This window comes from Zosterops lateralis (genome assembly GCF_965231275.1).
Source record: "Zosterops lateralis genome assembly, chromosome: Z".
NCBI lineage: Eukaryota > Metazoa > Chordata > Aves > Passeriformes > Zosteropidae > Zosterops > Zosterops lateralis.
In genome coordinates, this window is record NC_139800.1 from 27,994,225 (window position 1) to 28,007,426 (window position 13,202).

Genomic DNA, 13,202 nt, shown 5'->3' on the forward strand with positions numbered 1-13,202 from the left:
AGTTTCTAAGGGGATAAAACTGGATAATAAGTGTCAATAAGGAAATTGTCTCCCCCTGCTCCTTCTGGACTACTGAAATTTATGTATGCTGGCAAAAAAATGAACTCTTTTTTTATTGAAATCAAAATGTAAAAATACAAGAGCTAATCAGGGTTTCTCACTGCAGTATGTAGACATTTCCTTAAGACAACAGTACAAGTGCTCAACCTTCTTGGCAAGCTTCCTTTAAATGAAGGGAAAACTGATTGTAGTCATAGCTGCTGCTTATATTCACAAATCCTACAATTACCATCTCTTTTTACACTCAAGTGTGTCTCAATATTCATAATGCTAAAAGAGGATGTGCAGATGCAGTCCAAGGTATGTCAGCACCCCAGCTCTGTAGGTGTTTACAGTCACTGGTAAAGGAGATTGGAACCTACGTTACTAGGACACAGCTACTTCAGGCATTACTTAGACCGAGTTGTTTGTTCCTCAGATTTTGCTGACTCTTGAAACTCCAACTCTGATAAGCATTAAAAAAGAGCTAGGAGGATTCACTGAAAAATACCAAAGTGCATTCTCTGGGCTGTTAAAAAGTGTGGACTGGAGGTTTGTATTCCCAGTTATCTAGTGAATAAACACAAGAGCTGGTCAGAGACCAGAATCTCATGAAAACAAGTCCAGTTGCTACAGTAAAAATTGCTACAGTAAGTAGCAAAAAAGTTAGTATTTTGACCATTGGAAATCATGTCACTGGCATCAGTGAGCACTTGTTTTCAAAGATAGTAGAAAAGGCATATTCCCTGGTCAAGATCATCTAGCTACAGGTTTATCAGGTTACACTTAATCTGTTCAGTATCTGCTATCTTTTTACTGATATAGTCTTACAGGGTCACACAAAGACAGAGGCTTTACCAAATGTGTTACACATCATTGGAATTCCATTTCCCATGCCTGCAGAATGGTTGTTCTGAGGGCCAAAATACAAACATAATACGTGCTTAGATTATTTGTCCTGGTACTAAGTATAATTTATGGTGAGCAAAATCAACATCTCTGCAAGCAAACGAAAAGCTAAGCTTTCCATAAGATCAATTTACATACATCCCAGCTCTGGTCTGAAATGGCTTTTTGCAGACCAGTAGTCATTGTTCTTCACAGGTTCTGGCTAGCTCCAGCTGGGCACACGTTCAAGAAATGTGCTTTCATGTCCTTGTCATTGCTTCATTTACTGAGTAAATCAGTCAATGTGCTTTCTAATTAAGCGGTATTCTGAAATGTGTTTCCTTCACCAATCAATATTGCAAATGTATTTTCCAAATAAGAGACAAAAGAGTACCTGCTTTTGTTAAAGACACTTACTGTATTTTTAAAATTATTTACATTTAATATAAAAAAATTCAGCATTAAAGTGATAACCGCAGACAAAAAAAAAATTACCATAATGTAAGTTATGGTAAAAGGACATAAGGACAGCATTGGACTTTAATTATTGATGAGTCTAGTTGATTACTTGAACAAATCCTTGATTGTGGATTTTCATGTCGGGAGGGAGCTATGACAGATGATCAGAAGTTTGATGTATTTTCACCTGGGGTTGGCAGCATCTTTCTGGCTCACATCTGGCAACTTGGTTTGAAGGAAAGCATAGATATGTGGCCAGATCTTATTGGTTTCTGTTCCAGAAAAGGATTTCAATAACCCTTTTTTCCTAAGGAAGAAAAAGAAGAAAGCATTACAGATGTCAAATTGTTAAATTTTTGCAAAATCTCCACCTCACTTGAAGATCACCCTGGCAGGAGTGTGAAAATACGCATATGATGTAACTCATCAGAAGAGCTGTAGAACTGGAAATGCAGGCATGACATTCATTACTCTGTTCCTCAAACAGTTAGCTACTGAACCATCAGTTCACAAAACTGATGCCTGTCTCCAGAGCACTTAACCATAAACAGGGTAAAGTAGCAATGTTGTCCCACGGCATGTGCTGTACAGCCACTGTCCAGATGGCTGTGACTAACTGAGGTATTATAAGGCTGCACCTCATGGTTCAAAGAATGTGCATCAGGACAAGCAAAATAGACAGGCACAAAATAAATTATTCTGAATTAGTTGTAGGAGCTAGTTTTTATCTGTCAAGTATGTTATTACCAGTAATAACAGTTTAGGCATCTGTCTTACTGTGGTGCTCTGAGGTATTTTCACTTCAGAAATCTAACAAAATTGGGAATATTATTGTCAATCTAGAAAAACTTCTTCAAAACCTAACCCCAAAGATGGAGCTTCTAGTTTTCTGCTCAACAGTCCTGGAAGAATACAATGAAAGGTGGTGAATATGGAAATACAGAAGAGACAATCATTCAGAGTCTCATTTCTTTGTCTAGGCAAGTGAGGACTAAAGCTCTACATGGTGACTTACTATATATCTATATATTAGCAGTATGATACTTGCAGCTTTACATTAAGGGAAATGTACAATTTTTACTCTTAAAAGAACTAGTAATTCGCTTCCACTACACAATGCAAATGACAATTCTGAATTAGCTATTTATTCCCAGACAGTCTAGCTAGCTGGGTCCAATCATAGTCCTGTTCTTAGAACAACCACATTTAAATCCTCATTAACAGTTTCTCTATTTGTGTATCACTTCTTAACCCCTTGGACTTGTTAGAAAAGTTTCTACTTATACATCCAGAAAACAAAATACTCTTAATTCTTGCAAAAAAAAGGAACTGTCTCTGTTACCTCACCCACCAGAGCTGTTGCTCAGAACAGTACTATGATGTGTTGAATAATGCATAGCACTCTTTATAAAGCTAAATATGGCTGGCTGCAGTGACAGGCTATTTTACCACACACGTTCCAGAAGGTGTCATACAACATGGGAAAACGATGCTCATTCTACTGGGTTGATTTCTTACTGAATTCCTGAAAGTTACACAGCTGTTCAGACCGCACTCACTGTTGTGGTATAATATATTCTGTAACTGGAGAGATCTGTTCTTATGCTGATGCACAACAAGATTTTGGAATGTGGAAGAACAGACTTTACTACTTACCGATAATATTCTAGAACGGGTTTTGTTTGTGCATCATAAGCCTGCAGCCTCTTGCTGACAGTCTCTGGCTTGTCATCATCACGCTGAACAAGCGGCTCGCCAGTGATGTCATCAATGCCCTAATCATGGTTAAAAGCAAACACCAAAGTATACTTCTTACTTTTGTTTAAGCATGGTTTGTGTGATTTTTTAAATTTAAATAATGATCAATTTCCACTTAATCAGGGTGTAGATTTCTGCTTATAAAGAGAGAGGCTGCTGCATGTGTTCTTATCTGGAATGTAAGTTGTTGACTTTCCAGTAAAACAGTCTGTTAGTTAAAAATATTTTCACAGTATTGCCAATGAATATTAGTTCATGGTAACTTGATTAATTTGTCCTCTGGAGCATTTGTAGAATATGGGGAATATAAAGACAAAACCTTCATGTACAAGCAAAAACAGTATTATTGGTAATACATTCCTGTATAACAGGAAACAAGACACCAAGTGGACCTTCATTTGACAATACTAAAATGGGCAAAGGAGTTAATGGCCCTTTGATTTTAAGTTGCAACATGGAAAAGTTGTCATTTAGCAACAGCTGTACAAAAAAAATGGCATAAGAGTCAGCTGAAGCTTTCCCTACAGAGGTAGGGACCTAATGTGTGAACTTTTGTTCCTACTAAGTAAGTAAGCATTTTGCAAGTCTATTAAGATAATAGAGACAACCATATTTCACCTGTTTAGCTCTATTTCATGTTTTCACTTTAAGTATTGCAGTCCACTGTGTTGTGATAAGTCTGCTAATTAGTGAAAGGCAAAGTAGTTCCTAATAGCAAAGCTCTGGCAGCTGAAGTCTACTCTGGTAAGTCTGATAATTCTCTGTTCCATCTTGCCTGTGCTCTTCTGCAATTGAAAATAACCATGATTTTAAATACCTTGTTTTAAACAAATCAAAGGCAATGTTTTCAGTTGCTCACTTCAGTGCTTACCTGGTATTTCAAGCTGGCCTCTTTTCCTGCAACACTGAAATCCAAAAACTACTGTGCTTCTGATGTAAATTAATAGAGCTTCCAGGTGAAATGTGATGCCACAACAGCTAAGTTATTTAGAGTTAAGGATGAAATACAGTTTTAGCTGAGTTGGACTAAAGCAAATCCTTGTTCTTAAAAAATTTAAGGTAGCAATGTACAGTCTTTATCTTCAAGCTCCTCTTTAGGATATCTCAACTCATAAGTTCTTAAATCTGTTGAAAAGCTTCCCTTACTTGAAAGTTTCTACATCCAGTTTTGCAGTACAGCAGCTCTTCCCTTGAAAATACTCATCCTGGTTAAATATAAACACAGGGAAAGCATTAGGCGGATTCCTGGTGATTTGGTGTTTCCTATATATAAATATAGGAACATTCCTATTGGTGTTTCCTGCTCTGGAGGAAGGAAAAGAAAGCTACATTTTGGACTGTACAGGCAAACAGGCTAAGACCATGCCCAGATCCTGTGCCTTTGTGCAAGGCAGAGAGTATTCCAGATCAGTGAACAGTTTTAACAAAAGCTTATAAAACACCATGGTGTTCTGCTCTGCAGGGACGTTGTCCACCAGCTTGAGGTTCTACCAGGTCACTAATGTACCCTCACACCAGTACACTGTTACCAGAAAGATTCTGTGCTCCCAAGGAATGAAATGAGCCTTTTTCTTTTGAGTTGTTGTGTTTTGAAACAACATGCAAACAATTTTTTACTGCAGCTAGCAAACGCAATGCAGCACTTATTTAGTGCCAACACCAATGGATATGGCTTACCTGCACTTTGGGAGGATTGAATTCAAGATTGTAGACTCTGCCACTGGCAGGGTGGATCCAGCGTGCTGTAAGCCGACACTTTATGGTCTCAAATGGCACATCTAGGTCAATCACAGTGTCTATGTCACATTCTTTATCGAGGGCTTCTGCCTGAGCAACTGTTCTGGGGAAACCTTTTTAAAGGAAACAACTTCATAAAATTCCAAAAGCAGACTTAAAGCAAAAAATTACCTGCATTGAGTCATTAGAGAAAATAATTGTTACACAGCAAAAAAACCAAAAAGCATTGTCATATTCTATAAAGATAGAAAAGACATCAAGTTCTCCATTATCTTTCACTGTGTCATGGCATTTTAACTTTTTAAATGCCTCCCAGCTTTCATTTCTTCATTTTAGCTAATCATCCTTCCAAAATTCTAACAAATAAGTGCAAAAAGGCCCCATATTCATATATATTCACATACCACTACACTGCATAAAAGCACTGTATACACATTTGGAATAATAAAAGTTCCAGTGAAAAGCTTAACTCAGAAGTCAGAACAATCTAGAAACATTTGTGACATCTCTTACTTTCACAGCTGTGTAAGTCTGGCTTAAGGTGGTGGCCATTACAAACCTGTTTTATTCAGCTGCAGTAAGCTAAATATATTTACCAGAGGCAGTCCAAAATTTAGGAGGCTCCTAGAAGTTTTAATGTATTAAACTGTCCTCAGATATGATGACTGTGAGAACACTCAGAATGATCAGGAAGGAACCTGTCTCTTCACTTCAAAGATGCTGCATTTTGCCCCATGAACTCTGTGGCTTCCTACTCTATAGGCCTGAAACTATTAGATAAATCTAGTGGAACTTAGGAGGGGTGCAGTGGGAACAAAGAACAAGAAAGCCAAGGTCTCCACAAAGAATTTGAAATGAAAAACTGAGCACAAGACCTTCAGTGGTCAAAACTACTGCAGAACATGCTATTGCATCCTAATTCCTTGTCACAAAAACCTCTAGCATAGTCTCATGTTCTTAAGTGGCTTGTAATTTGCATCATACTGTACAAGTAAACTTCCCCATAAAAGCAAGTACTGATAGGTAGGTACAAACTTAAGAAACTCTTGCATAATGTTGATCTGTCCATTGCATGAGTAAGGAAAAACATTACAAATAGACAGAGTTGATTAACTCAGATCAAGTGCTTGCTTGTGAATTATGTCTCTTGCACTGGATTTGTATCACGGTCATGAGCTGCCCTCATCCTATTTCTCCATATTCACATTATCTCATGGAAGTGCTTCTAAATGTTAAGAGAACATTTAGAACATTTAACACTGCTGTTGAATACTGTTCAAAAACTGCTGTTCTTTCTTACAATTAGCAGCCACCATGCTTCTAAGTTATGCAACTGGAAAATGAATTTTCTTGGGACTGAGTAATGAGAAAATACCTCAAAAAATTGAAGTGCCTTTACAAAAGCATTTCATTGAAATCGAACTGGCATTTTCTACATAGTGTTTTCTCTATACAGAAGATCTGCAACATGTGATGAATTAGGAAGATTCCAGGAACACAGAGAAAAGTGCTCCAGATTATACAGCACATAAATCTAAATTGATTATACCCACAGACACATACAACTCAGACTGCTTCATCTGCTATGATGCTAGAAGCCACCAACTTATTGTAAGGCAGTAAGTGGGTGTTTGGTTAAGTGAGCATACAAGCAGTTCAGCAACTCTGGTTTGAGCTAAATGACCCCATCTGTTTGTTCTACATTTTAGTTACCAAACTGAAGATTTTGGGTTAACATATTTCAACAGAACAGTGTTGTTCCTGCAAAGCCCAATTATGGCAGAACTAGCCCTAGTGTAATTCACTGAATCTCATTACAAATGCTGATGCAAACAAAATTTCTGCTCCAAAAGTTTAAAGGCAGGAGCATGTTAACATGCAGCAGAAATTGATTATTCTCTTATGGTCTCAACACAATCCTCTTGCTAAGAGCTGCCAGTGGGCACAGCTATACTGGTACGCATCCACATCCATAAGACTAGAACTGTGTCTACATGGGACCTGTAACTAAAGAAAAAAAACACCAGTATCTGCCATTCTTTGCTTTGTTGTTTAGGTTTCATTGTACTGTTCACTGTAGGAATGAAGCCTTTATCTCAGTGAGGAGCCCAACTGTGACTAAAGCCACCAGAACATATCCTACTGTATGTAGGAGCAACTATATAACTATAATAAAGCACTCAGAGACAAAGACCACTGTGGATTTTGCACTCTCTCTAAATAGAAAGCCATACCATTAACTTTTTTTATTTTATCTACTTAGACAGGTTGTGACTACAGTCTGAAAAAACATGCATCCAGCCTACACAGCATTTTTCTGCTGGGCATCCAGCTGCACTCCCATGGGCTGGAATAACAAGAGCCATCCAGCTCATGAAGACAGCAGCAAAAGTATTTTCTCTCTAGTGTGACTGCTGAAGCAATGAGCTTACACTGCAGAACTGCAAAACAGTTCACTCTGGAGAACAGAACCACGCAGCAAAGGAAGGAGACCTTTTAGGGCAATTGAGCAATGGTTTTTATTACCCTCCACACTACTGCAGTACTTTTCCATACTTACCTTGTTACTGCATCACATCCCTACCCTGCTATTTAAATAATTCCAAAGCCCCATCCTTCAAAAGTTTTCCATTCCCCAAGGACTTTATTTTAAAAAGACTTTAAAAAAGAAACTTCTCGATGCCTATTTTAACAGGGAAATAGCATATAAATTATCATTAAAAATACCAGAATTGCCAGTTTTGAAACTTTTCTGCGATGTTGAACTACGCTTTTTAACATGAGTTAAATATCCCTATAATGTTCTGAAGGCAGGACACACCCAAAGAATTTGTCAGCCAAAGATACTGGGGCAGACTATCAGCTGAAAATTTCACAACAAGCTGGCAACCAGGGACCAAAGCAGTCCCAAGTTTTCCAGAACAGATTTTCTCTCCATATACAGTGATATCCAACATACCATCCAATAATAACTTACCATCCAATAGCCAGTTGTACCGGTCTAGACCTTTTATCTCACTCAGCATTAGTTGTGTCATTATATCATCTGGAATAAGCTGCCCTTGATCAATGTAGGACTTGGCAAGGATTCCCACTTCTGTAAAAGTAAAAGTTGCATTACACTATCTCTGACCTCCAGCGAGTGAAAAAAAGCCCACAGGCCTGCAAAATATTGTTTTGATCGGGATGATACAGGAAAGTTGTAAACAAGACAGACAGCATGCGTGCCAAAATTAAAAAAACATCTGGATGATCAACTAGGATCTGACCAGGCAAATATGTATCAGATTAATTAGATCCAGCTGTAGGGCAAAACACACCTGTATCCTCATCCTGTGAATAAATTTACTAGTATGTATTTGAAATATGAAGTTCCAAAAACTAAAATGAGGAGAGGTCATTAGCCAAGAGTCTTCAAAATAAGAAATAGAAAGGATAGAAGTTTATTAACCTATCAGTCCTCAGACTTCCTGAAAAGTTATTTTCTCAGCTTAGTGGCTACTTACTAACTTACACTTAGGCTCCCTTACAAACATAAATGCCTTTGGCGTTTAAGAAAGCAGTCTGCAGTGGAATAGGCTTGCCAGATAAGTATTTTTATGATTACTGGAGTTGCAAGAGGATGTTTATAGATATTGTACACTATTTATAGGAGTATACTGACACTAGTATTTTCCCATGGAACTCACTAACCTTTAGTAGCAGTCATTTATCCCACTGGCTCACTAAAATTCCATCTGTGTATCATAGTTCCAGCTATCACACCATGTTCCAACATGGCAGGCAGTAGCACGCTGTAGTTCAACCAAATAATGGATACAGCCAGGAAGAAATTCAGTCACATGGGTTGTGTCCTAGGCATAGTTTCCGTATCTTTCATTTATAAAACAATTGCCTAATTATGTTAAGTAATCCAGAATAGCAGTTATATACTGGTTTCATTGTGGATCTGCAGAAGCCTTTACTTGCAGCCAGCTGAGATCCAGTTACAGAAAACCAAAGAAGAGAAAATGGGATGGACTGATATACGCACACAAGGTATGACTACTTTCAGCAGAAAGCAATGAAAAATGCCAGTCCCATCACTCAGTGCATGGAATGTGCAAGAGGACAGAGGCCCTTCTTCAGATCAGGAACTGAAAAGCAGTACATGCCCTCAAATAATGCAAATAGTAGATCTGGTGATGAAAGAAAAAAAAAAAAAAAAAAAAAAAAAAAAAAAAAAAAAAAAAAAAAAAAAAAGAAGAAAGGAACCATTTCCCCTTACTGCCTGTTCACATCTTTAGTCAGGCTTTGAAAAGTACAAAGACCATTTAGAAATAGGCACTGTGCACCTTGGCCAGACTTCAAAACATGCTTACAATCGGAGAAAGAGTCAGACTGTGGCGGCTGAGTCCTCCAGCACGTCACAAACTGGAAAGCAGGTGACTGTCTGCCTAGGTACAAAATGTCTCTTCTTTTCCCTACCTCCCTTCTTCATACCACTTTTATTATTCTAGTGTGCTTTGAACCATGTATCCTGCAAAAGTAGGTTGGGAGAAGGAATAAATCATGTCTAGATAGTTTAATGTGTACTTGATGCTTAGCTCTGCTACCAATTTATGTTGCAGCATTGCTCTCACCACAATGATCTAAAATTATGGGCAAGGCAAGGTTCACAGGGAACAATTCTAACTTACTTTGGAAAGATTTGTGAGTTTTTGAGCCCAGAAAGATTTAGAATATGGCAAACTATTATTACACCCATAGAGTTTGAAAAACATTGCCTTTTGCCCATCTATACAGAGCTCAGGTTATTTAGAAAGTCACTATTACAGAAGGAACAAAATAGGCACAACCATATCCAAATGGGTATATATTACTTAAAATAAAATTTATTTATTATAAATTATATATTATTTTGTCCATATATTAGGACAAAAAGTTGGTGCACTATCTCACAGCTTCTTTTTTTTTCTTTGTCTTTTTTTTTCTTTTTCTTAAACCGCGCCCCACCCCCCACATCCCTGCTGTTGGGAGTGGGATTTCATGGAGTTTTGTAGGCATTATTTAGTTCTGGGTTTTTTCAGGTTTGGGTCTGAAACCACTACAGGCATGGCAATCTTCAGAATTGCAGGTAACGCAGGTTTATTCCCTCTGACAGGTATCCATGTTCCATGGTTTTACAAAGGAATGGCATGTTCTAACCACATTACAGCAATCAAGCTCTAGCCATAATCAGACGATAACAACCTTAGGATTAGAGAGGTGGTCACAGACTCTCCACTGTCCAGAAGAACATGATAATAACTGCAGAATGGTAAAGACACTCATCTTCAACAGGACTTTTCACCAATGTCCATTTTCACAAGACAGCAAATGCAAAATTTGTACCATATAACTATTGTTAACTATATCTAATTTTCCAAGGGCTTTAACTGTCCATCTTAGTGTAACTCATTTACCAAAGAACTGGATATTGCAGGAGTCTTCCATTATAATCAAAACTCATTGGTCTTTGCCTTGACTGAACTTGTGAAGGCTCTCTGAATTCTCTCTCAGTTGTTCTCCTATTTTTATTGTACTACCTAGTCCTGCTACCTCATACTTCATCTAAACCCTCTGGGAACCATTTCTGCAACTAGTGACTGACTTTCAATGAGTTTGCAATGGAGTTTCCTCTGGGTTTACTAGTGAATGAGAAACTCCATAACAGATTCTAGTAAATTCTGCTGTAGCTAATTTAGAGCAAACTTCACCTCTTAACCTGTCCACTGACTTCTTTATTCATGTTTTAGATTTTAATGCGTGTGTGTTAAACTTCCATTTCACATGTTTTCTCTCCTGCACAGTCTTTCATCTGTCCAACCCACCTAGAATTATTTGTGTAATCACTTCTCTCTCCATCATCTCAGGCTCCCAGTTCAATTCAAGCAATATAATATTTCCACTTGCAATTTCCTCTTCTCACACAACCTTCAGGATGATTCTGGTGCTCTGTGGTCTTGCACAAAACCTAAAGTATTTAGTAAACACTGTAAGCCTCAAAGCACTTGGTAAAATAACATTTCCTTTGTATTCTTGGAGTGGCTACCCATCAGGTCTTACACTGAAAATTCTTAACAGAACAGTTTTGTGACCCTCTGTAAATAAAAGCTTACAATGGTGAAACCAGACAGAAATAACATTACTATGATCAGGTATGTCTATGTAGATGTGCTCCTCACAAATTATTAACTTGAAATATCTACAATATCAACTATAGCAAAGTTAGTCACTGTACTGAAGTCATTATCCTTACTGAGTAAACAGGATTTGTGTGAAGACATGTGGAAATCACATCACAACTGCTTCACCTTCAAACATGCTTATAAGTATTCCAAAACTCAGACTGCCAATTAGCTAGGCATAATAATACACTGAATACTCACAAGTGAATGCAATACTCTACACCTTGAAGTTGCTGGAAATAATAATATTCTCCCTTCATTGTGTGCAGCCTGAGATGCTTCTCACAAGGTTTTTCACCCCACCATATAGAAAAGCAGATGTGGAAGTCAGGAGGAAACCTTCCACCATTGCAAAAATCACCAGAGACAGGGACTGTGGTGTCTCAACTGAGGCAGAGGTCCAGCTATGAGTATACAGCAAGAATAATTAATATTTTTACCTAGTATAAACACCATTGTATGTAAACACAGACCATGCTGAAACCTAAGCATGATATGAACTCAGGAGACAATAATAATTTTTAAAGCTATGCAGTTCGAAAATTTTGCCCCCCTCCCCCCCCCCTTTTTTTTTTTTTTTTTGAAAGCAGTGTGTGCCAGCTCAGAACTAGGCCTAATTTTGGAATAGCTGTGTAACGATTCTAGTTACCTTTACCATCTAGCCATCAGATGAGCATCCAAACAAGTCTGATTTCCCAAACCCCCTCCTCTTGCCCTGCCTGTTAAAAGATGGGACTATTTTTGTCTTTTAAGATGCTTCCAGCTGCAGGAACCATAAGAAACTATCAGAGCTATGAGAAACACGTAAAAAAGCACCCAAGACGAAGAAACAACGCGGTGTAACAAAAGAAGGGAAAGAGGATAAGCGCAGATAACCGCGTTGAGGCTGATGAAGAGGCTGGCAGGCGGCGGCGTGTGGGGGCCCGCGGCCGGAGATACGAGGCCCAGCCCAGCGGCCTCCAGAGGAGCTGGGCGAGCTCACCCGACCTCTGCCGGGGGGACAGAGAGGTGGGACGGGAACAGCAAAGCCCCTTCTGGGAGGGGAAGGGAGGGAAGGAGGGGGCCGGGGGCAGGAATATGTGTTGTGAGCGTGTCTCCGTCCCCCGGAGCGGAGCCGTGTGCCCCGAGCCCCCGCAGCGCTGCGGGGAGACCGATCCCGCGGGACAGGGACAGGGACCGCCGCCCCCGCACACACCCCTTTCCCATTCCCACCTGTCTTCTTCTGCATGTTTTCCCTCAGCAGGTCGCCGCTGGAGAGGTGCTTCACGCCGAAGTGCTTAATAATCCGAGCGGAGACGGTGCCTTTCCCGGAGCCCGGCGGGCCCATGATGACGGCGCGCAGCAGCGGCGGCACCGCCATGGTGCTCCCTCCCGGGGCTCCTCCTGCTCCTCCTGCCCCTCCTGCTCCTCCTGCCGCTCCTGCCCCTCCTGCTCCTCCTGCCGCCCCTGCTCCTCCTGCTCCTCCTGCTCCTCCTGCCGCCCCTGCTCCTCCTGCTCCTCCTGCCGCCCCTGCCCCTCCTGCTCCTCCTGCCGCCCCTGCTCCTCCTGCTCCTCCTGCTCCTCCTGCTCCTCCTGCCGCCCCTGCTCCTCCTGCTCCTCCTGCCGCCCCTGCTCCTCCTGCCGCCCCTGCTCCTCCTGCTCCTCCTGCCGCCCCTGCTCCTCCTGCCGCCCCTGCTCCTCCTGCCGCCCCTGCTCCTCCTGCCGCCCCTGCTCCTCCTGCTCCTCCTGCCGCCCCTGCTCCTCCTGCCGCCCCTGCTCCCCCCGGCGGGGAGCGCCGCCTTCCCGGGCAGCGCCTCTCGGCCCGCCGGGAGCCCGGGCCGGTCCCCGCAGGGAAAGGCGCCGCAGCTGGTCCGGCTGTCAGTCAGGGGCAGGAAGGAAGAGCAGGAGCGGGGGGAGGAGGGATAAATGGATAACCATAATAAAAAGATAACTAAAGCAAATTGCATCTCAGAAAGCCGCATCAGACCGCATTTAGGCATCACTGTTAGAACCTGCCCTGACCCGCAGCCCCCTGCCCAGGAGGCCCATTTGGGCCGCTCCTCAAGCCGTCAGCCCCTGCCCCCTCTCAGTCATAGAATCGAAGAGTCGTTCGGTTCGGAAATGACCTTAAGG

At 40.9% G+C, this 13,202-nt stretch overlaps 1 protein-coding gene across 3 annotated transcripts; it reads right to left on the minus strand.

The window, feature by feature from the left end:
* Nucleotides 1-1,335: 1,335 nt before the first annotated feature.
* AK3 (adenylate kinase 3) lies at nucleotides 1,336-12,510 on the minus strand. 3 transcript variants are annotated; one of them, XM_083882968.1, is made up of 5 exons: nucleotides 10,734-10,876; nucleotides 7,859-7,978; nucleotides 4,822-4,994; nucleotides 3,043-3,161; nucleotides 1,336-1,693 (listed from the first exon to the last, which is right to left on the minus strand). In XM_083882968.1, exons 1-5 carry the CDS (start codon nucleotides 10,768-10,770, stop codon nucleotides 1,570-1,572), a joined length of 573 nt encoding a protein of 190 aa, XP_083739094.1. In that variant the 5' UTR covers nucleotides 10,771-10,876; the 3' UTR covers nucleotides 1,336-1,569. The 3 variants fall into 3 exon arrangements, with proteins under 3 accessions (XP_083739094.1, XP_083739092.1, XP_083739093.1); XM_083882966.1 differs by lacking the exon at nucleotides 10,734-10,876 and adding an exon at nucleotides 12,303-12,505 and having other exon boundaries at nucleotides 1,338-1,693; XM_083882967.1 differs by lacking the exons at nucleotides 1,336-1,693; nucleotides 10,734-10,876 and adding exons at nucleotides 4,291-4,349; nucleotides 12,303-12,510.
* Nucleotides 12,511-13,202: the final 692 nt, after the last annotated feature.